We start from the raw sequence: 25,728 nt of genomic DNA on the forward strand, positions 1-25,728 counted from the left end.
CTGACCAATACTGAGATTCCAAAACCTGACTGAATGAAAACACTATTTCATCACTATACAAGAATGGGAGAAGAGGAATCTATGTCATTTAAAACTCTGTACATTTTTCTCAGGCAGCTTTCTAAGTGATTGTTTATGATTTATAATGTACATAGTAACAAAAAAATTAATAGACTCTTGGTAACCTTTGCCAGAGTGCATTTTCTAGACTCTTCTTCCCAAATAGCATTAGATAGAAAATGAATGCTAGTGTGGTCTCCATATGTCTCTGCAACATTCCATCCCAACCAGGAATTAAACTTTTTATTTGAACTGAAAACTTTCAGAATATGAAAATGAAAGATGAGAGTCCAAATGGACCAAATCAGAGGAAATCATCCAACACCTCAAGACACACAATTCTCTTAGCCAAGAACCCCTGCCCCAAACTATCCAAACTTAAGTGGTTTTTCTTCACAGCAACCCCCTCAAAATGTCCCTACATCTTAAATGCAGACCCCAAGGAATTCAGCCCCAGTCTCTTCCTACAGGGTCCACAATCCCTTCAGAGAAGTGAGTAGCCAGGTTCGAGGCCCCAGTGAGCATGGGCAGGGCTCCAGGCAGGTATTCTGAGTGCCCTGCACCCTCACAAAGCAAATCTCAGGAACATGTGCCAGAGCTCAGCCTGCTGAGTGAATCAGATGGAGATCCTGGAGGCACTAGACTGCAGCTCAGTTCCATCAGACAAGCCACTAAACCTCAGTTTCTTCATCTCAGAACAACATCAATGGCAATCACGTGTTCTGAGAAGTCTAACCACCAGTCTGCTCAGTAAATGTCAGCCCCCTTCCCCACTCCTCCCTAACTACAAGTGGTCATGTGCTTTGGACTCAGGATAGAAAAACTCTGAGGGGACCCTCTGCACACAGGGTCTCTGATCAGAAAGAAGACCCTGGGATGCAGACACACTCACCATCATTTCATTGATTCCTAACAGATTTATTTTTACTTTTTGACATTTACCTTACCTTTTAGCTTTTGTAATCTTACCTTTTAGCTTTTTCACCTAAGTTTCTTGACTGAGTAACCCCCTCTCCAGTTAGTACTAAAGTTTTTCATGGAATTGTTGTCAATCAGTCCATAAGTCATGTCCAACTCTCTGTGACCCCATGGACTGCAGCATACCAGGCTTCCCTGTCCTCCACTGTCTCCACAGTTTGCTCAAATTCATGTCCATTGAGTCAATGATGCTCTCTAACCATCTCCTACTCTGCTGCCCCCTTCTCCTTTTGCCTTCAATCTTTCCCAGTGTCAGGGTCTTTTCCAATGGGTTGGCTCGTCACATCAGGTGGCCAAAGAACTGGAGCTTCGGCTTCAGCATCTGTCCTTCCAATGAATATTCAGGACTGATTTCCTTTAGGACTGACTTGTTTGATCTTTTTAAAGTCCAAGGGACTCTCAAGAATCTTCTCCATGACCACAGTTTGAAAGCATCAATTCTTTGGCACTCAGCCTTCTTTGTGGACCAACTCTCACATTCATATATGACTACTGGAAAAACCATGGCTATGACAATACAGACTTGTCCACAATGTGATGTCTTTGCTTTTTAATACACTGTCTAGGTTTATCATAGTTTTCCTTCCAAAGAGCAAGTGTCTTTTAATTTCATGGCTGCAGTCACTGTTCACAGTGATCTTGGAGCCCAGAAAAATAAAATGTCACTATTTCTACATTTTCCCCTTCTATTTGGCATGAAGTAGTGGGACTGGATGTCATAATCTTAGTTTTTTTAACATTGAGCTTCAAGCCAGCTTTTTCACTCTCTTCTTTCATCCTCAGGTGGCACAGTGATAAAGAATTTGCTTTTCAAGGCAGGAGACATGGGCTCGATCTCAGGGCACACAGCAGGGCTTTAATAAGTGCAGCTGGAAGGACTCATTGGCTTCACCAAGGTGAACAACAGCAAGATGGAGTAGATGTGAATGCTGCTTCAGAATAAGCAAGTTTGTGAGACTTTCAAAAAGACCCATCTAGACTCCAGCAGAGGTCTCAGTCAGCATGTATTAGGATACATTATACATGGAAAAGCATCAGAGTTTTTCTACCTCAGGGATTCAGTGGTCAAACAAGAACTACCAACAACAAATTCCAGAAACACAAAGTGAGAGTCAGGACTTAAGCCAGATTCTAGATACCTAGTTTCAAATTCAAGTTAACCCTACATGTGGGTCTCAGTATTAATTCTACTAAGCATTGATGAAGCAATGCTAATGTTTGAGGCCATATACTGGTGAGGAATAAATCACTTTGAAATTCTAGACTTTAGTAAGAATTTTAAACCAATGGAATGACAAGCATAATGACCCAATAAAGCCTTTCCACAGAAGTCATATGTCAGCACTATCTTCACTTCTAATGTGCCTTAAACAAATGATGGAGGAAAAGAACTGGCAGCAAAGTAGCAGGTCACCTAGTCCCATTCTCCAATTTAAAAAGTGTACATCATCTTTCTTCTTTTTAGATATTTTTTTTATTTATTTGGCTGCATCAGGCCTTAGTCATTTCATGCAGCATCTTTTGTTGCAATGCACAGACTCTCAAGCTGTGGTGTGCAGGCTCTGGAGCATGCAGGCTCAACAGTTGTGACCCATGGGCTTAGTTACTCCATGGCATAAGAGATCTTAGTTCTCCAACAGGGATCAAACCCATGTCTACTACATTGCAACACAGATTCTTAACCATTATACCACCAGACCACCCTATTCATAGTCCTTCTTATCCCTAGGGTCTGGATTCAGCAACTATAAGTAGCAAGGGGAAAGCTGCCATCTATCCCTCACTCCCTAAAGCACAGACCCCACTGTCCTCTGCACACTGGAAGCACCTTCTATATTTTCCTGCCCTGATCTCAACATGATGCAAAATTTCTCTGTGATGGATCTTCTGTGGAGGGAAGGGAGGGGAGGGAGGGAGAGACACCAGGCAGAGCAAGTTGAGTCTCCCAAAGTACAAAGGCGTTCCTGGGCTCTCTTCCCTGGTCTCTACAGGGTTCCTGGAAAGAAGAAATGATAGAAAACAGGAGCAAACTCACTGTTCGAACAAGTGCCTGCTGACTTCTGCATCCACTGCACTGAGCAGATCATCCAGGAGGTAGATGTCTGCATCCTGATACACGGCTCTAGAAAACAGAGAGAGATGTCGGGAGAGGACACTTCACACACCTTGAGTCTCATCTCTGAATCATGACAGTGTTTGAAAACTATGTTCATTCCAAGAGCCTAGGGAAAGAGCCAAGACACTGCTTCACATAGGCCTACCCGGTGAGCAGAGTCTGCATGCTCACTTCCACTAGGAGCCATGGAGAAGAAGGGACAGGATGAAACGTGAAATGCCATTTACCTGGCGAGGCTGATCCGGGCTTTCTGCCCCTCACTCAGTGTGGTTCCTCGGTCTCCTACGACAGTTAAATCTTCATTTTCCAGAAATTGTAAATCCTACATGGAGAGAGAAAAGGGAAAAAAACAAAGAATTAAAATGTGTTGTTCTCCTGCCATCTTAGCCCTTCAGCATTAGTACTTCATACAAATGTTTGATCAGCAGCAGTGTGCTTATTTTCATAGCAACTAAATTGTAACTTTGAACATTTAAAAAGAAAAATCTCAGGAATTTTAATGTGTTTTCATTGTATATTTTTTTCACAGCATTTATGCATTTGACCATCATAACAGGTATTTGTTGAGCATCGATTATACATCAGGCATCGTTCTGGGCACAAGAATTCAACCATGAGGAAACAAAGTCTCAGAATTTCTTCCCATGGTGGGAGATGGACAACATGTAAAATTAACCTGAGCACAAGTACTGAGGATAAGAAAGAAAAGAAAGCCAGCTCAGGGGGATGGAGACTGAAGGAGGGAAGTGAGTCCACATTAGGGTGGGAGGGCTCTGATCAGACAGGGTATGAGCAGATCTGGGGGAGGGGGAGGGGCACAGGCAGACCTGGAGCTCCTTAAAGAGGGAGAGGCGGGTGCAGGGGCCATGGGGGAGATGCCCAAGGGGTTCAGGACAAGCAAGGATACAGGAGAGCAGAGCTGAGTAGGAATGAGGGGAGTGAGGGCAGGGACAAAGAAGGAGGAGCCTGGGGTCACTCCAATAAAGGAGGAAGGGGAGTACTGACATGGTCTGAGATTTTTAAGAAATCAGTCTGCACTTTGTAGAAAACAGACGATAATGGGAGAAAGGTGAGGGCAGATACAAGCAAGGAGGCTACTGGAACAATCTAGGTGAGAGATGACGGTGCCCAGGACCAGAGTGGGAGCAGCAGGAATGAAGAGGCGGGGTCACACTCCAGACACATATGGAAGGTGGAGTCTGGAAGACCTGCTGACAGGTATGGGCTGTAAAAGAAGAGGAGCTCTGTGTGTCTGGGGCGTGAGGAAGGGAAAAAATGGTCTCCATTTACTGAATCGGGGAAGATGGTAGATATAGGTTTAGGAGACTTCCCTTGTGGACAGGCTGAGATGACCTCCCAGTGGTGTCACAGTGCAGCTGGACATGCAAGTGTGGAGGTCTGTGCTAGAGGCACAGGTGTGAGAGCTGGTGGCCCAGGCTGGTAAAGGCACAGCTCTTACTTTATCAAGGAGTAAATGTGTCTTAAACAAAACATTTTACTGATCTCAGCCTCAGCTTCCCACTCTCTCTGAAGAGATAATACCTAACCTGTATCTTCCACAGTGATACTTAAAGTTAAGTGGTAGACTGACAAGAACAGTATAAGAAATGGAAACAGAAAAAAATAAGCATATGAGAAGATACTCAACAGAAATGTCATTCAGTTCAGTTTAGTTCAGTCACTCAGTCATGTCCAACTCTTTGTGACTCCCTAAACCACAGCACACCAGGCCTCCCTGTCCATCACCAACTCCCAGAGTCCACCCATCCCATGTCCATTGAGTCAGTGATGCTACCCAACCATCTCATCCTCTGTCATCCCCTTCTTCTCCTGTCCTCAATCTTTCCCAGCATCAGGGTCTTTTCCAAAGAGTCAGCTCTTCGCATGAGGTGGCCAAAGTATTAGAGTTTCAGCTTCAGCATCACTCATTCCAATGAATATTCAGGACTGATCTCCTTTAGGATGGACTGGTTGGATCTCCTTGCAGTCCAAGGGACTCTCAAGAGTCTTCAACACCATAGTTCAAAAGCATCCATTCTTCTGTGTTCAGCTTTCTTTACAGTCCAAATCTCACATCCATACATGACCACTGGAAAAACCATAGCCTTGACTAGACAGAACTTTGTTGGCAATGTAATGTCTCTGCTTTTTAATATGCTATCGAGGTTGGTCATAACTTTCCTTCCAAGGAGTAAGCGTCTTTCAGTTTCATGGCTGCAATCACCATATGCAGTGATTTTGGAGCCCCCCAAAATAAAATCAGACATTGTTTCCACTGTTTCCCCATCTATTTCCCATGAAGTGGTGGGATCAGATGCCATGATCTTAATTTTCTGAATGTTGAGCTTTAAGTCAACTTTTTCACCCTCCTCTTTCACTTTCATCAAGAGGCTCGTTAGTTCTTCTTCACTTTCTGCCATAAGGGTGGTGTCATCTGCATATCTGAGGTTATTGTTATTTCTCCTGGCAATCTTGATTCCAACTTGTGCTTTCTCCAGCCCAGGTTTTCTAATGATGTACTCTGCATATAAGTTAAATAAGCAGGGTGACAATATACAGCCTTGACGTATTCCTTTTCCTATTTGGAACCAGTCTGTTGTTCCATGTCCAGTTCTAACTGTTGCTTCCTGACCTGCATACAGGTTCCTCAAGAGGCAGGTCAGGTGGTCTGGTATTCCCATCTCTTTCAGAATTTTCCACAGTTTATTGTGATCCGCATAGTGAAAGGCTTTAAGGAAATGTCATTCAGTTCAATTCAGTTCAGTTGCTCAGTTGTGTCCGACCCTTTGCGACCCCATGAATCGCAGCACACCAGGCCTCCCTGTCCATCACCAACTCCTGGAGTTCACTCAGACTCACGTCCATCGAGTCAGTGATGCCATCCAGCCATCTCATCCTCTGTTGTCCCCCTTCTCCTCCTGCCTCCCAGCATCAGAGTCATTTCCAATGAGTCAACTCTTTGCATGAGGTGGCCAAAGTACTGGAGTTTCAGCTATAGCATCATTCCTTCCAAAAAATCCCAGGGCTGATCTCCTTCAGAATAGACTGGTTGGATCTCCTTGTAGTCTGAGGGACTCTTAAGAGTCTTCTCCAACACCACAGTTCAAAAGCATCAATTCTTCAGCGCTCAGCCTTCTTCACAGTCCAACTCTTACATCCATAGGGAATTACAAATCAAAACAACAAGAGACTACTATATACCTATTGCTGCTGCTGCTGCTGCTGCTAAGTCGCTTCAGTCATGTCCGACTCTGTGTGACCCCATAGACAGCAGCCCACCAGGCTCCCCCGTCCCTGGGATTCTCCAGGCAAGAACCCTGGAGTGGGCTGCCATTTCCTTCTCCAATGCATGAAAGTGAAAAGTGAAAGTGAAGTCGCTCAGATGTGTCCGACTCTTAGCGACCCCATGGACTGCAGCCTACCAGGCTCTTCTGTCCATGGGATTTTCCAGGCAAGAGTACTGGAGTGGGGTGCCATTGCCTTCTCCAATATACCTATTAGACTGGCTAAAATTCAAAACACTGAAAACACCAAATGTTGAAGAGCGTGTGGAGCAACAGGAACTATAATTCATTACTAATGGGAGGTGAAATAGCACAGCCATTGTGGAAGATATCTTGGCACATTTTTTAAAAGTTTACTACATGATCTAGTAGTCATTCTCCTAGATATTTGCCTATATGAATGAAAATTTATGTCCACATGGGAACCTGTACCTCAGTACTCATATCAATTTCTTTCATAATTTCCAAGAACTAGAAGCAACAAAGATGGCCTTCACTAGCTCCATTTAGAAACAAACTGAGGTGCAACCATACCATGGGATATTATTTAGCAATAAAAATAAGTGAGTTATCAGGCCATGAAAAGATGTAGAGAAATCTTAAGTGCATTTGACTAAATTAAAGAAGCCAGTCTGAAAATGCTTCATTTTGTATAATTCTAACTCTAAAACATTATGAAAAAGGCAAACTATAAATATATGAAAAAGATCAGTGATGATCACTTTTCAGTGATGGCTGAGTGAGGAGGAAATATGAAGATGCAGAGCACAGATTTTTAGGGTAGCAAAACCTCTGTATGATACTATACTAGTGAAAGTATGACATTACGTATTTGTCAAAGACCATAGAAATGTACAATAAAAAAATGAACTTTAATGTAAAGTGTGGATTTTAGTTAGTAATAATGTATTGATTTTGGTTCATCTATTGTAACAAATGTACCACACTAATGCAGATGATAATAGCAAAAACTGAGGGGAGGAATAATCAGAAGATGGAGTGTATGGGAACTCTGCAGTTCCTGCTCATTTTTTCTATAAACCTAAAACTGCTATAAAATGAAGCATGAAAAAAAAAAAAAAAAGAACAGTCTGGGTATGAAAAATCAAAGGGAAAGAAACAGCGTGCTCAAGGGCCACCAAGAAAAACTGCTGGACTAAGTAGATTCTTGTTCATGGAAGCAGGAAAAACTCAAAGCTAAGGATATGAAGTTTCAACTTGAGAATATGAAAATCTATCAAAAGTTATAATTTAACATTATTTAAGAACTAAATAGACAAATCAGAGTACCTGGTGGGGGTGGGGGGAAGATAATAAGAACATCCCCAAATGACAAAATAACAACCAACGTTTATATTACACAGCATTATATGAGTGGGTTGCCATTTCCTTCTCCAGTGCAGGAAAGTGAAAAGTGAAAGTAAAGTCGCTCAGTCATGTCCGACTCCTAGTGACCCCATGGACTGCAGCCCACCAGGCTCCTCCATCCATGGGATTTTCCAGGCAAGAGTACTGGAGTGGGGTGCCATTGCCTCCTCCGATTACAAATCTTAGATTGCCTGTAATTACCATTAGACAGATCCTGGCACAGAGAAACAGAGTTTGGGGGCATTTGTTATCTACTAGACCTGTCAGACATCAATCTATGATGCCCAGCAGCACCTTTCTGCACATAAAGCCCTCTTTTGTCTCTATTTTAGCAAATTTGGGCAGAAAGCAAGTGGCACAGTAGTGTCTCCAGGATAAGAATTTTTCTGATTTCCCTAAGTCTCACTTTCCTCTTCTACAGAATGTGCTGCAAAAACAAGAGTCACTAAATTCAATGATGCTGTGAGAATCAAAACACACATATGAACACCTTCCATAAATAAAAAAAGGACATGAATTGATTGTAACTTGCTATTGGTGACTAAGGCCTATTTTCGCATCAAGCCAACAATGGGACTCCGTTCATAGTGTGGACCACAAAATGCAAAGCATGTGACCAAAAGAAAAAGAAAGAGATTGTCTCCATCATAACCCTCCCTGACAGCCACAAAGACATACAGGCACACAGGTTCCCTGCTCATTCAAAGCTTAAACTGGAGTGCATCCGATGAAAGGCAGCAATAGCTCTGTTGTGGAAATTCATTATTTCACCATCTTTCTTTGTGGAACTCAGAAATTATCATCTCAAGATTTTCTTTTTTTTTTTTTGTATATTCTTTTTTTAATAAATTTATTTTAATTAGAGGTTAATTACTTTACAATATTGTATTGAACAACAGGCCATTTTAAGATAGGTTCCCAGCCTCACACACACACACTGTTTACTTGGCCTCTGTTTCACTGTTGACAGTCTTCACAAACTGTTCCACTTAGCTTTCATGCTTTGATTTTACGTTGTTTTCATTTCTTTCTCAAAACAGCACCACATTGTAGCACAGCAATTTCAATCATGCTCTAGAAAAGGCACCTGAATCTACTCCATTTAGCACAGTCAGGGCATAAGAAACAAGCACTCTCTCTCCAGGTCTGGTGGGAGGACTTCAAGTACATCGTTGACTCTGACAATTCAGTTCAGCTCAGTTCAGTCGCTCAGTAGTGTCTGACTATGTGACACCATAGACTGCAGCATGCCAGGCTTCCCTGTCCATCACCAACTCCCAGAGCTTGCTCAAACTCATGTCCATTGAGTTGGTGATGTCATCCAACCATCTCATCCTCTGTCATTCCCTTCTCCTCCTGCCTTCAATCTTCCCCAGCATCAGGGTCTTTTCCAATGAGTCAGTTCTTTGCATTAGGTGGCCAAAGTATTGGAGTTTCAGCTTCAGCATCAGTCCTTCCCATTAATATTCAGGACTAATTCCTTCAGGATTGACTAGTTTGATCTCCTTGCAGTCCAAGGAACACTCAAGAGTGTTCTTCAACACCACAGTTCAAAAGCATCAATTCTTTGGTGCTCAGCTTTCTTTATAGTCCAACTCTCACATCCATATACAACTACTGGAAAAACCATAAATTTGACTAGATGGACCTTTATTGGCAAAGTAATGTCTCTGCTTTATAATATGCTGTCTAGGTTGGTCATAGCTTTTCTTCCAGGGAGCAAGTGTATTAATTTCATGGCTGCATTCACCATCTGCAGTGATTTTGGAGCCCAGAAAAATAAAGTCTCTCACTGTTTCCATTGTTTCCCCATCAATTTGCCATGAAGTGATGGGACCAGATGCCATGACATTCTTTTTTTGAATGTTGAGTTTTAAGCCAACTTTTTCACTGTTCTCTTTCACTTTTGTCAAGAGATTCTTTAGTTCCTTGGGGCTTTCTGCCATAAGGATCATGTCATCTGCATATCTGAGGTTATTGATATTTTTCCCTGCAATCTTGATTCCAACTTGTGCTTTATCCAGACCAGCATTTCACATGATATACTCTGCATATATGTTAAATAAGCAGGATGACAATATACAGCCTTGACATACTCCTTCCCCAATTTGGAACAAGGCTATTGTTCCATGTCCAGTTCTAACTGTTGCTTCTTGACCTGCATACAGATTTCTCAGGAGGCAGGTAAGGTGGTCTGGCATTCCCATCTCTTGAAGAACTTTCCACAGTTTGTTGTGATCCACATAATCAAAGGCTTTGGTGTAGTCAATAAAGCCAAAGTAGGTATTTTTCTAGAACTCTCTTGCTTTTTTGATGATCCAACGGACGTTGGCCATTTGATCTTTGGTTCCTCTACCTTTTCTAAATCAAGTTTGAACATCTGGAAGTTCATGATTCACATACTGTTGAAGCGTGGCTTGAAGAATTTTGAGCATTACTTTGCTAGCATGACAATTACTCTGACAATTATTCATGGACACACCACATATAGGAAAATATTTCAGATGATTTGAAGTAAAATCCAAGTCAGGTTAATTCCCAGCCACCATTTTCTGATTAGGTTAAAGGGAAAAGCCTGAGTTGAGCATACGTTACAGTTCCTTCCACTGACAGGAAGGTGTTCTTATTCACATTATTTTCTCTAAGTTAAATTTAACCAATTCTCACTGAACAGCAGACGCACAAACTAGAGGCAAACTAGGAAATGGTGATGCTGATTCTTGATGCCATCCATCCAGAATAACATAAAGAGCCTTTCATTGATGGTGGAGACTTAGTGTAGAAACACCACACAGTAGACTGTTGAAACCGTTAATGAGGCCCTGACAGAGGAAGGCTGGATTCCAGAGTCAAACGGCGGGCATCTTGCCTTTCTTACTGCTTTTCTTCCATTTGGGATTGCCCTTCTTCTCACAGCCTGTCAATATCTTGCCCATCTTTCCAGGCTCAGCCCAAACACACTCTCCCATGAACCCATCCTGGACTCATCTCTTCTTGCTAGTTTCCTAATGTTCTGTTTACATCTCTCATCTCTCATGGAGGACTGTCTTATACACATGCACACGGTGTCTCTCAGCTCCTGGAGGGTAAGATCTGTGGTGGACCCCCTTGCTGTTTATCTCTAATCCTCACAACAAGCTGCACAGAAAGCACTGGCCCCACATCACAGATGGGGAAACTGAGACTAAGTGAGGTCACATCACTGCTCTGAGGAATGCCTTTACATAATGTACTATGTATAGGGCATCTACATAAATATAAACTTAAATAATGGAAGTTAAATATTCAAATACCTTCTTTCTTACATGTCATATTTTATGGATGTGTTTTACCAAAAACTGAGCTTATAATTAAGAGCTAATTTTTTTCAAAATTATTCTAACATTTATAAAGTGCCTGTTATGTCCCTAGCAATCAGGTGCTTTAAAATCACTCCGGCATTTTATCCTCAAAACAACATTATGAGGTTGATAGTATTATTATCTCTATTTTACAGATGAAGAATCACGCCCCTAGCGAACAGAGAAACAGACTCAATTCCTGAGCCTCTGAGTTCTGGGCCTTGAAGTTGATGTCATAATTCTGAATTAATGTTGCCACTGTGATTACTTCATTTCTCCCTATTTTATCATATTAATAGAAATGTTTTCAGCTCAATGAACTTAAATGTTTACTTCAATTAAATCCAGTATAATATATCATGTTGTAATTAACATATGTAATACAAGAAAATTTACTGTTTTTTCTGTTTTTTCTTCCAGGATTGGGGGCAGTGGGGTTAGAGAAAATAGTGAGGAGAAATCTTTATTTATATGTATGTATATTTGTAGAGAAAAGGGCTATAATAGTAAAAATATCTACCATTTACTGAAACACTGGCATGTTTGCATTCCACATGCACAACCTGTAGCGTTTACAATAATCTCATCTCTCCCTGTATTCAATAAGAAAAGAAATTGAGATAAACACCCAGAGTTAATAACTAAGATTGTTTCTCTCCAAAAGCCAAGCCTTTTCTACTACACGTACAGTTTCTGTAACTACAGGCCAAAATAGGACACCCCTATTATCTATGAAAGTATTATGACCATCCACTGATACAGGGATTCCAAAAAAGACAAGCAAAGAATCTCACTAGGTGGTTCCCAAGTGTAAAAACCTTGCTGACCTCTTGCTAATCATAGTCACAGATGACATTTCAGAGCAGCAACAAAACCTCCTGGATGCCCTCTGATCCAGAGTCCTTGTTTTACTGCAGATACATCAGAGGTCCAGGGAGGTAAAAAGACATGTCCAGAATGACAGTGAGCAAGTGACAAAGCTGGGGTCAGGACTCTACTCTCCAATCCCTCCTTTCCTGCCAAGGAGGAAATGGACACAAAGGGCCCCCAACTGCATGTCCCAACCACACAGAAAACAGGAGAGCAGTCCATGTTTATAAACGTCACATCACATACAGAAGAATCACTGTGCAGGCCAGTCCTGCAAGGCCCCTTACCACCAGAGTCCGTGCTGCACACATGCCCTAGGCTGAGTGAAACCCCAAGATACTGCCCACATTACTGGTCCAGTCACCCCATGTGGCTGCAGCAAAGCATTAGCTCCCATAGAAAATACTGAATGGCAGCCAATGTCCCAGCACCTGCTCTTCTCCAGAGATGCTCAAGTGTGGGGAAAAGATAAGGCTGAGCTTTCCAGAAAGGCAAGGTCATAAAAGAAATAGCCACATAGGGGCCTGGGTCTTTGGAGCCTGATCTGGACATCAAAAATTTAACTTGATTAAAGTAATTATTAACCTATTTCTTATGAAATGCCTGAAATCTATTTATTTCCCATCCCACTTTCATAAATCACCCAATTTTTTAATAAGTTGTTCCTTATAAACTTCCTCAATTGAAAGGTAGCATGGCACTGTGGAGTCTAGAGTCCTGCTGAAACAGCTCTGAACCTGAGCTGCCAGTGTTGAGGTGAATCATTTCTTCTCAACAAGCCTCAGTTTTACCAACTATAAAATGAGGTGGTAACATCAAAGACACTGGTAAAAGATTCATAACTCGTATTTCTTTTTATGTGTGTACATGTGTGCACGTGTGAGTGATACACAGAAAAGAGATTGGCACATGGACTCAACAAAAGAGAGCTATTCTCTCACTGTCCTACATTTGCTTTCCCTCTTATTTTCTTACACAGTATGCACATCATTTAATGAAAATCTAGTTCATTGTTGCTAACTTGACATCATTTCTGCAAAAGCACAATCATCCATTAACAATAACCCAGGAGAAAGAAACAAGAGTTAAACAAGCAATTCTGTTTGTCCACATCATCATATAATGGTACTTGCCTGATACAATCCATAAAATTCAAGCCACTATCCAAGAAAAATTACTATTTCCTCAGAAAGTGGGTCTGGAGCCTTCAACCCCACACCTTTGAAAGTCTGTCCCAGCCTTTTCTTCACAGTATAAAAGAAGTCAGATGTCCAGAAAGCACTGAGCAGACCCAATGTTAAAGGGGAAGCCCTTTAACATTGTTATTCACTGATTTTTCTAACCCAAGAGAGTAACATAGTATTTATCAGTATTTAAATTTTTCTTTTTGCCAAATTATATTCTCCTATCAGGTAAGTTTAGTTTTCATTATTCACGAATTTATATCCCAATGTACAGTTAAACATTTCATCTTGCCATTTCCTATGAAACTCAGTGCCATTCCTGAAAACAACCTCTCCATAGTAAAAGATACAGTATAAAAAGGAAATGTTAACGCATTCCATTTTCTTTAAAGAATAAACTACAAGTCAAAAATGAAGTGGAGAGGGAAACCTAGAGACTGAAATGGAGCAAGAAGGCATCAACCAAACGCAATGGACAGACCTCATACAGAGTCTGATTTCAACAATGGTGGAGGAGATTTCCCAGTATAGGATTAACAACATGTAAACACAGACTAGAAGCTTGATGGTATTCAAGAATTTTAGCTATTTTTCAGGTGACATAATGTGGTGAGTTTTTTTTCCCCAAAGGCTCTCCTATCTTGTAGAGAAAACTAATGATATATTTACAGATGAACTAATCTGAGGTCTAGGATCTGCTTCAGACTACTCTGGGGTCCGGGTAGGGCTGGCAGGGGGCAGGAGTAGAGATGCAGCAAGACTGGCCACCAGCTGATCTTGGCTAAAGCTGGGAGTGGGTACATGAGTGTTCATTACACTACACTATTTCTGCAAATTTTGGTAATCATTCATTAAAGAAAGAAATTTAAAGGTGAATAAAAGATTATAAAATTAAACAACCACCCACTACTTTCTAAAGGCATTCTGTAAGTGCTGCTATCACATTGGCATTGAAACAGCTGGGTTACATGTGTTTATTTGCCCAGAAATCTTTCAAAATTTGAAACAAAATTTTAACAAACTCTGTAGTTTAAACCAACACTATCATTATTTGAAATTTGAGTATATGCAACTCAAAAGTCATTACTCACCTTTTCCAAAGCGCAAGCCTTTATAACTTTCATATATCGTTTCTTTTCGTACTTCTTCCCAAATAAAATGTTACTTCTCACAGTTCCTGAGAGCACCCAGGGCTGCTGAGAAACATAGGCGATCCTCCCGTGCACACTGACCTTCCCCTGGCTCGGGGGCAGCTCCCCCAGCACAGCGCCTAATAGTGATGACTGAAACAGACAGCAACACACACATGTGAACAGGCAGCACTGAGGATAGAACAAGACCTGTAGCACAGCAGACCCCACAGTCGTACTTCATACAATATAGAACCCTTTCATTTAGAACAGGATGAAGTAGAGCCCTGGCAATTGCGAAAAAAAGAAAAAAAAAAGAAAATAACCCTATTGGTCCACGGGAAACTAATGGTTGATAAGGGACATTAATATAATACTATAACAACCTAAACTGCTCAGTTTCCCCCAAATGAAAAATTATACTCAGAAAAGACTAGCTAAGAATGTTAAACATTCTTAACTAGCAGAGCAGCCCAGCAGAATGTGTATTTCATGTATCCAATGTTTAATGTAGTTGTTTCTGCATCCAGGTATCCTTTACTTGACAAACACTTATTATTAAAAAGCTACATGTGAAGAATATATCCAAATATTATTATTAAGAGAACTCTGAAGTGAGTTGAGTCCAAAGAGCAAAAGTCCATCCTAGAGGAAATCATCACTCTCTTGTGTACACATCTCACATCTAGATTTCCACATTTTGTTGTTTCAGACCAAGTACAGATGCTAGTTCCAAATAGGGAAAGGAATACATCAAAGGTGTATACTGTAACCCTGCTTATCTAACTTACATGCCATAGTGCATCATGAGAAATACTGGACTGGATGAAGCACAAGTTGGAATCAAGATTGCCAGGAAAAATAATCAATAACCTCAGATATGCAGATGACACCACCCTTATGGCAGAAAGTGAAGGAGAACTAAAGAGCCTCTTAATGAAAGTGAAAGAGGAGAGTGAAAAAGTTGGCTTAAAATACAACATTCAGAAAACTAAGATCATGGCATTTGGTCCCATCACTTCATAGCAAATAGAGGGGGAAACAGTGTCAGACTTTATTTTTGGGGGCTCCAAAATCACTGCAGATGGTGAATGCAGCCATGAAATTAAAAGACACTTGCTCCTTGGAGGAAAAGTTATGACCAACCTAGACAGCTTATTAAAAAAGCAGAGACATTACTTTGCCAACAAAGTCCATCCAGTTAAGGGCATGGTTTTTCCAGTAGTCATGTATGGATGTGAGAGTTGGACTATAAAGAAAGCTCAGCACCAAAGAACTGATGTTTTTGAACAGTGGTGCTGGAGAAGAGTCTTGAGAATCCCTTGGACTGCAAGGAGATCCAATCAGCCCATCCAAAAGGAAATCAGTCCTGAATATTAATTGGAAGGACTGATGTTGAAGCTGAAATTCCAATACTCTGGCCACCTGATGTGAAGAGCTGACTCTTTTGAAAAGACCCTGATTCTGGGAAAGATTGAAGGCAGGAGGAAAAGGGGACGACAGAGGATGAAATGGTTGGATGGCATCACCAACTCAATGGATATGAGTTTGAGTAAACTCTGGGAGTTGGTGATGGGCAGGAAGGCCTGGCATGCTGCAGTCCATGGGGTTGCAAAGAATCAGACACTACTGAGTGACTGAACTGAACTGAACTGACAGCTGCATATTTACTTCAAATCTTTAACACATAGATGTGGTATGTCTGTGTCCACATCACACTAAGCTGAAATAATCTGCCTGTGTATCTGTTTCACCCAGGAACCTGGTTGCCTCTGGAGGGCAGAGGCATCAGGGTCTTGCTCACGTCCAAATCTCTACCTCCTGCACATGGCTGCACCTTTACTACACATGCACTGGTGGGACCAAGTCAAGTCACGTGAGGAAATGCTCAGAGCTTCCTGGAAGAGCCTTTGCAACCTCAAGACTTCCTGGAGGGGCCACTGTAATGAAAAGGAAGTCCCCATGTCTCTGTCCATCCTAAACAGCTGTCACATAAATAATTTCCTTTAAAGAGATGTCCAAATTCCCAACAAGTTGTTTCCAACTGTACAACATGAAGCACCAAGAAGGAAAACATAATGTGCGTTTATCCAGATTTATGTGGCCATGATACCTTCTTGTAAAATAAAAGTTTCATGGAACACACCTAGAGAAATGCTGTTCTAGATACATCTAGTTAAAACTGTTTTCCTTATAGCAACATGAAAAGTCAAAGAAAAGTCCTTCCCCAGCAAGAAAACCACTGGCAGGACTTCCCTGCTGGTACAGTGGTTAACACTCTGTGTTTCCACTGAAGAGTGCATGGTTTTGATCCCTGGTTGGGGAACTAAGATCCCACATACCTCACAGGTGCAGTAAAAAAAAAAAAAAAAAAGACAAAGAAGTAAACCAGAGGCAGACATTCTTGCAATGGATGTTGAAGGAAAGTTCTGTCTTCTTGCCAATAAAACTAATAAAGATCTTTCTCAAAGGAAAAAAAAAATTGTGTTACTAGCAACAAAAAGTCAGAAGGAAAAATTAAGGACATAATCCCAATAATCATTGTATCAAAAAGAATAAAATACTTAGGGAAAAAATTACCTAAGGAGACAAAATACCAAAATGAAGAAAACTGTAAGACACTGATGAAAGAAATCAAAGAAGACATGAATAGATACACTGTGTTCTTGGATTCTAGGAGTCAATATTGTGAAAATGACTATACTACCCAAAGCAATATACGATTCAATGCAATCCCTGTCAAATTACCCATAGCATTTTTCACAGAACTAGAACAAAAATTTTTACAATTTGTTTAGAAATACAAAAGATCCCAAATAGCCAAGATAATCTTGAGAAGAAAAGGAAAAAATAAAAAACAGAGCTGGAAGAATCAAGATCTCTGACTTCAGACTATACTACAAAGCTATAGTAATCAAGACAGTATGGTGCTGGCACAAAAAAATAGAAATACAGATCAATGGAACAGTATGGCAAGTCCAGAGATATACCCATGCACCTATGAACACTTTATCTTTGACAAAGGAGGCAAGAATATACATTGGAGAAAAGATAGCCTCTTCAATAAGTGGTGCTGAGAAAACTGGACAGCTACATGTAAAATAAAGAAATTAGAACACTTCCTGACATCATATTGTTCTTGTTTTAGGAGGGAAACCTGGGTTCGATCCCCTGGAAGACAGCATGGCAACCCACTCCAGTATTCCTGCTGGAGAATCCCCATGGACAGAGGAGCCTGGCAGGCTACAGTCCAAGAGTTGGACACAACTGAGTGACTAAGCACAGCTCAGCACAGAAAGCTGCTTACATAGCACAGAGAGTTCAACTCAGTGCTCTGTGATGAGCTAAAAGGGTGGTATGGGGGGAGGGTGGGAGGGAGGCTCAAGAGGGCAGATATATATATATATATATACACATACTTACAGCTGAGTCCGGTTGTTGTACAGCAGAAACTAACACAACATTGTGAAGCAATTATGTTCCAATTGAAAAATAAATTAAAAAAAAAATAATGACCATGTATGACTTATTAAAACAACGTAAACCTAAGACAATAGAATAGCATTTTTAATGAGCTGAAAGATAGGGACAATAATCATCATGGAGATTTCACAAGTGTGACAATCAACAAAAACGTCTCAAGAGCATGAATCTTTATAGATCCCTCTGTGGAATGAACTTACACTTTGGCTCAGAAGGTCCCTGGGTCCTCCAATGACTGTCCAGGACTCCTGTGCCCATAAGAAAACTATGCCAGGCCTCTCCATGCTCTTCTCAGCAAGTTTCATGGCACTCACTGCAATCCTTACCAAATATCTCTTATATGACATTATAAATTATAAGGAATCAATACAATGTGTACATGTAAAACTTTCTGAGAATCAAGATGGAGGAATGGGACCAAAACTGAGGCAATGCAGAGATGGGTTTCACTGTAATTATTTTACTATTGTTCAATTTCAATAAACTATCCTGTTTGAAAACAAACAAACAAACATTGTACACACAGCTTTGGGCTCAACTCTGAGAATTTAATAGGGACTATAGTGTTGCATCAAGCTGCTGAAAGGCACCACAACTTACCTTTCCGGCACCCACAGGTCCTACCACAGCTAACAGTTCACCAGGTCTGACAGTGAAGGAAAGGCCTTGTAGGGTTGGGGTTCTTAATTCCTGCAAATTAAAGTTTATAAAAACATACCCATTTCAATAAAGTAAAGCCAAATGCTACAGAAAATAGAGAAAATAATATAATAGTCATTGATATGCAAATTAACCCATATTTTTCTCCTGCCTATTTTAAGACATCCTGTCCTGGAGGCCTTTTCATCCAATCATATTTCTTTGGGAGTTTGAAGCAGCTTTAGTTGCCTTCAGACAGCCACAGATTTTAAGTAGGTGACATGACAAGGCACCTGCATCAAATGAAAACTTCATGATGCATATTAACTTATTAAAATAATATACTTTATAGAGTATCCAGTTTGTGAAGTTTTTTAATCATTCATAAGTTTTCACTATGACCCTTGGCTTTAATTGACTAATCCCATCTAATTGATTAATCTCCTTAATCTCCCCAAGGGAGCTACATAGGTATGTGGCAGACCTGGCCCTTTAAATAATTTGAATCTCCACTAATCTCTCCAATTTCACTTGATAAAGAAAGAATCTCAGTAATGCTCAGCAAGCAAAGGAGCACTTTACATAAAGAAGTCATTCTCAGTATGGGTTGGCCAAAAAGTCTGTTCAGTTTTTTCTGTAAGCTGGCTCTAGTAGCACTAAGTTGTCTTTAACTTTATTCAAAACAATGTCATTAAGATTGTATTATGACAGCTGTCATATAAGCATGCATTTTAAAAAACTTTTCAAAATTGGTGAAGTTTCGTGTAGCCATTTTAATATTAAAATAAAAAAGCAACATTTCTGGCACATTGTGTTTTATTATTTCTTTTTTTTTTTTCACTTTACTATTTCAAGAGAGGTAAAAATGCAACTGAAATGCAGAAAAAGATTTGTGCAGTGTACGGAGAATGTGTTGTGACTGAACGAATCTGTCAAAAGTGGCTTGCAAAGTTTTGTGCTGGATATCTCTTGTTGGACAATGCTCTACTGTTAGGTATGCCAGTTGAAGTGAATAGAAATCACATCAAGACACTGAGAACAAACAACGCTATACCATGCAGGAGACAGCTGTCATACTCAAAATATTCAAATATTTCATTCAAAGTATTGAATGGAAATCATTTGCACTAGCTTGGTTATGTTAATCATTTTGATAATTGAGTTTCATAGAAGTTAAGCAAAAAACCCCTTCTTGACCATATTTCTTCAGGCAGTTTTCCACTTAAATGTAACAGAAACGTTCCATTTTTAAAACAAATTGCAACAGGTGATGGAAAATGGATACTGTACAATATTGTGGAATAGAATAGATTTCAGGCAAGTGAAATGCACCACCACCAACCACACCAAAAGCCAATCTTCATCCAAAGAAGGTGATGTTGCGTATATGGTGGGATTGCAATGGGATCCTCTATTATGAGCTCCTTCCAGAAAACCAAATGACTAATTCCAACAAGTACTGCTCCCATTAGACCAACTGAAAGCAGCTCTCTATGAAAAACATCCAGAACTAGTCAACAGAAGATGCATAATCTTCCATCAGGATAATGCAAGACTGCATGTTTCTTTGATGACCAGGCAAAAAACTGTTACAGGTTGGCTGGGAAGTTCTGACTGATCCCCCGTATTCACCAGACATTGTACCTTTGGACTTCCATTTATTTCAGTCTTTACAAAATTCTTTTAATGGAAAAAATTCAATTCCCTGGAAAACTGTAAAAGGTATCTAGAACAGTTCTTTGCTCAAAAAGATTTTAAAAAATGAAAAGATGGAATTATGCAGTTGCCTGGAAAATGGTAGAAGGTAGTGGAACAAAACAGTGCTGTTCAATCAAGTTCTTGGTGACAATCAACCAGAGCAACAAGAACTTTGAGAGAGGGCTCCAGAAAAAGTTAAATTAGGAAGACTACCCATGTCCTTTGGCCACATGGTAAACAGTACTGACAAGCAGCTGAATGAGGAAAGAAGAATTATTGATGGTTTTATATATATAAACTAATCAAATAAAAAAAGGATAAATTTCAGAAATTTATTGCTTTCATGAAAAAAATGTAATCATTACACACTACTTTTCCTATCAGTTAATGATATTTATATGGTCATAAATAGCAAATTTAACCCAAAATTGTGAAAAATTGAAAATTTCTTGGTGAAAATTAAAACTGTGTCTTTTATTTTTACTTAAAAACCAGAGAAACTTTTTAGCCAACCATAAAAAAAAAATCCTGTAAAAGGCAGTCAAGGCTCTAATCTCACTAGAGCTCTAACTTAACACCAAAACCAACAAAAACAAAAAAGGGAATAGGTGTAAAGTATAACATCATGGGTTACAGTGATAGCCCTAGCCCTAAACTTTATACCTATTACGTGCATTACCTGACCTGGCTAAACAGGGATAACAAAGTACTTCTATTAAAAAAAAAAAAATAGATGCACTGTTGCACGCACAATCCAACACAAGAGCAAACAACAGAGTACTCATCATGCCATACACAAGTTGCATTTCTGAGTAATCTGTAAGTTCTAAGGTAAAGAGATTTACAGGTATGTATATATATATTCATTTACTTATACTAAGTATTAAGAAAACTTCTCAGTAACTGCTAGTTTTTTGTTTTTCTTAAGAGAGTGATCACATGCAATTCGCAAAATGCCTGAAAGACTAAAGGAACAGGATCTAGATTAAAAGTTTAGAAAATCTTCTAAGTGAAAAATTCCTCTGGAAATAACAGAACTGATTATGGAACAGTCACTTGCTAAAACAACAATTACTTTTAATCACCAAATTATACCAGATTTTATAGGTATTACAAACAGTATAAAGCAGAATAGTGTTTACTCCTTGGAAGAAAAGCTATGAAAAAGCTAGACAGCATATTAAAAAGCAGAGATATTACTTTGTCAACAATGATGCATATAGTCATAGCTATGGTTTCTCCAGTATTCATGTATGGATGTGAGAGTCGAACTATAAAGAAAGCTGAGCACCAAAGAATTGATGCTTTTGAACTGTGGTGTTGGAGAAGACTCTTGAGAGTCCCTTGGACTGCAAGGAGATCCAACCAGACTAAGGAAATCAGTTCTGAATATTCATTGGAAGGACTGATGCTGAAGCTGAAGCTCCAGTACTTTGACCTCCTGATGTGAAGAACTGACTCATTGGAAAAGACCCTGATGCTGGGAAAGAAGGAAGGCAGGAGGAGAAGGGGACGACAGAGGACGAGATGGTTGGATGGCATCACTGGCTCGATGGACATGAGATTGAGCAAGCTGTGGGAGTTGGTGATGGACAGGGAGGCCTGGCCTGTTGCAGTCCATGTGGTCACAAAGAGTCAGACACGACTGAGCCCCTGAACGGAACTGAACTAAACTGATCAAGAAGAAACTAAATTTTAATATATGAGAAACATTTTTAAGTTTATCCACTTCTTTCTTCTTGCCTGACACTTAAGGTTCCTATTTTACTACTTTTCACTTGGTTAAGACTACAAAATACAAACATCAGATTCCTGTCTGCAGATCTCAAAGTTTATCAGGGCCACACACTGAGTTCCCTCCCTGTTCAGGCTTCGGGATCAGGCACTGCTCTGCCACAACCAGAAGGGGGCAGCACTCAAAGCCCATTGGTACTGGGTATGTTCCCTCATGGTTATTCAGGCTCAGGGGACTGCTGACTCAACAAAGATCATCAGCTGAGTCCCCACTCTGTGCAAGAACAGTTTGAAACCCCTGCCCCGTGGAGATTTGGAGATACCCCGAAATACACTTTTTGAGATTGAGATCAATTCCCTCATTTCACGAATGAGACTTGTGTCCATGAGACCATCCCCAACCTGTCCACCTGGCTGTCCAGTGGAGCCAGTTAGAGCTCATGCCTATCTCCTGCCTCCCAACACAGCAGAGGCTTAATTAAGACTTAGTTTCTCTTCAAAATATCCAATGCCTTTGCCTTTCTCCCTCCCAAGGGTCCTCTCACCCATGTCCTACCTTGACAGCCGCTAACTACTAATGACTCTGCCAAGGTGTACAGTCTTTCCATAGGCAAGTCCAGGACAACACAATACGTGTTCTGTACAATTGTGCAAGTTGCACAGAAGTCTAAGAACATGTTCTTGAATGTTCTTAGAAGAAGAACAAAACATCTTAGTTTATAATGTTGCATAGTTTGATACAAGAGAAATTTGGTAATTGGTCATATGGTGGCTCGGAAGGTAAAGAATCCACCTGCAATGCAGGAGACCTGAGTTTGATCCCTGGGTTGGGAAGCTCCCCTGGAGGAGGGCATGGAAACCCACTCTAGTATTCTTGCCTGGAGAATCCCCATAGACAGAGGAGCCTGGTGGGCTACAGTCCATGGGGTCACAAAGACACACAACTTAGCGACTGAAAAACAACATACAAAGTATTTGTCAACTTTCACATAAAGTTAACATCATAATGGAATTTTAGTGGTGCTTTCCATAAATGCTTCAAGTGGACTATGACAAGAAATACCAAGCAGGAGGCAAATCTACTGTATTAAGGTAGGGTAGGTCAGGCACCTTGTATGAGTTCCCATGTGCAAAAGGTGTAGGGATGTGGTTGTATATATTTGTTCTATATTTACATAGAACATACTACTGTCTTGCTGGTGGAGATGAAAGGTGCTGAGTCAGAAGTAGGTGAACACAATGCAGATGGCACAACAGAGTCACAGGCATGAAAGACAGGAGGAGTCTACAGAGCCTGGACATTTGCTCTGTGGTCCCCACTCTGACAGCAGCCAGGCTCCCGGGCTCTGCTCTGGAGGGTGGACCCTCTGGTAGAGGTGTCTCTTCCCTGAGTCCTTCCAGTCCTGGGGTGAGAGCAGCTTCCTGCCTTTGCTAATCGCTGAGCTGCCTCATCCACCACTGCTTTCCCCTTTTTTTTTTTTTTGTTCTTTCATCTCCTATGTAACTAATTTCCTGCATGGAATCCCCCGTCCCCTGCCGCAGGTTTGGGTCTCCTGATTAATCCACACTGATACAGGAGGATGTGCACAAAGAACTATAAAGCCAGAGGCGAGAGGAAAATTTCAGTTGTCTGTAAAGGGGCTGCACTGGGAGTGAAAACTTGAGAACTTTTGGAGAGTGGTCGCTATTATTTTTCCTATTTGCTAAATTTCAGAAGTAAACCAAGTGCTGGGAAAATCTTTGTGATTTCACCAGTTCTCCCTGCCAGCTTGCCACACAGTACAACCCTTCAACTTGGAATCACTGGTACTCACTATGCCCACCTGCTCTCTCCTCCTGCCCCTGGCTGCCACCAAAGTAGCCAGAACCATGCAGAAGCTTAGGATAGAGGAGCTCCCACCCTACCCCACAGCAAAGATCCAAATCACTCACACTATGTAATAAGATAGTTAATAACATTAAGACATAAAACATATACTGATTGTTTCCAAAGTCTCTGGTCTCTAACAACTGATTGTGTATTTTTTAGTTAATCCTTTCTATACTGCAGCATTTTGTCTCTTCAATCCTACAAATTCTAATATTATAAATGCATTTACTTTAAGTTCAAAATATGATAACCCTTTGAAAGTTCTCTTGAAAGTGAGATAATAACAATATGTCAAATGCCTTGGGATGACTTTATTTTTAGTGTTAGTAAGTGTTAGTCTCTCAGTTGCGTCTGACTCTTTGTGATTCCATGGATTGTAGCCTGCCACGTTCCTCTGTCCATGAAATTCTCCAAGCAAAAATACCACAGTGATTTGCCATTTCTTTCTCTGGAGTTCCTATAGGGGAAATTAGAATTGGACGCCTCAAGTCCAAGGGAGCCCCCCAGGCATGTTCATTGACCAGAGCATTCCTTTCCTTTGTAAAGCACTTCTGACTCCCAGATTGTTTAATTGTGAGCCATACACAGGCCATTGCTTTTTTGATCCTAACATATCTAATATGCACCCCAGAGATCTTTCCTTCAGGACAGATGAAATATTTCCCATTTTTGCAAGCTTTAGAACACCAAAACACAGAAGAGGCAGACAAATTCCAACAAAAATGGTACAAGACAGATTCTAGCATCAATGCATACAGATGAACTGGCCACCGATAAATTTATTTACCCTATAATAAATAAATTTACCCTATAAAACAAATGAACTAATTCTATCTAGGTTACCCACTCCCACAAGAACTAGTTCCCAAATGAACTGGTTCCAAATGAACCAGTTCCCAAATCAGGTAAATAAATTTACCCTACATATGAGCTATGGTGGACTTGCCCCATGATAACTAGTTCCCAATGAACTGGTTCAGGGTAGAGTCCAAGAACACCTCCCCTCTGTAAATGGGTACCCAACCAAATTAGCTTGTCCTGTAAAGGTAAAGCCCAGATTAAGGGGAAAAAATGTTTCCAGTGTGCACACCAAAGCAACTTACCCTTCAAAATTGAGCCCGTCGGCTCTTAACATAAAATGACACACAAAACAAGTGAACCAGTTGAACCAGCTATTGAATTGGGTAGACCTACCCTACAACCAAAATTGAGTCTGTATACTCTAGAAGTTTGTCAGTTCCTTGTCTCAATAGTCAATCTCTGAGGGCCACCGGTACCTCTTCAGGGAATCTTGAAGGAAAGAACCTCAGGACAAACGATCCCAGCAGCTGCTAGGGTCTTGCTCCAATATTCCCTGATTGGTGCCAGCTAGCCACGAGCAGCAGGGCTCCTGGCTGGCTAAGCCAAATTGTTACCAAGTCCAAGCTCACTCTGCTCACCACATGACAGGCAATGAATCTGGGAGACAAGGACTTGAGGCAAGGAAAAGACCTTAATTGGGGAGCTGGCACACCAAGAAGACTGCAGGCTAGTGCCTCAAAACAACCAGCTTTATTTTTAATCTCCATTAATTGCAAACCTTATTCCTGATTCAGAATTTTTATAACATACTTCCATGATAAATGGGCAAGTCACATTTTGTATCATGTGTAAAATCTCAAAATCCTCCGATAAATCTATGCCACAGTTATCCTTTAGCAGTCACATAGTGAAATTAAGGATTTGTTACCTTATCCCAAAAAGCAGTGAAATCTTGCATGTTCACAATTGTTTTACCATCTGATGGCAGCTGATGATCACACTGTGGTAGCTCATCAAGTAACAGAAAGTTCTACAGAAAAAGGAAAAACACAGATTATTTAAACTATAGGAACAAAGCACAAGCAAAATAATTGCTTCCATGAAATTTGCAATATATTTTACAACTGTATGTCATCATGTATTGCTGCTACTAATACTAAATAATACATAGT

At 40.5% G+C, this 25,728-nt stretch overlaps 1 protein-coding gene across 2 annotated transcripts in view; it reads right to left on the reverse strand.

Moving 5' to 3' along the window:
- The window catches only part of LOC102179751 (multidrug resistance-associated protein 4-like), a 607,813-nt gene that overhangs the window by 409,200 nt on the left and 172,885 nt on the right, over positions 1-25,728 (reverse strand). For both annotated transcript variants that reach the window (XM_018056446.1, XM_018056445.1), the window contains exons 9-13: positions 25,485-25,586; positions 18,415-18,504; positions 14,293-14,484; positions 3,382-3,476; positions 3,074-3,160 (exon numbers count right to left, since the gene is read on the reverse strand). In XM_018056446.1, coding sequence (XP_017911935.1) covers positions 3,074-3,160; positions 3,382-3,476; positions 14,293-14,484; positions 18,415-18,504; positions 25,485-25,586 — 566 coding nt within the window. The remainder of the gene's footprint in view (positions 1-3,073; positions 3,161-3,381; positions 3,477-14,292; positions 14,485-18,414; positions 18,505-25,484; positions 25,587-25,728) is intronic.

This window comes from Capra hircus, chromosome 12, assembly GCF_001704415.2.
Source record: "Capra hircus breed San Clemente chromosome 12, ASM170441v1, whole genome shotgun sequence".
Lineage (NCBI taxonomy): Eukaryota > Metazoa > Chordata > Mammalia > Artiodactyla > Bovidae > Capra > Capra hircus.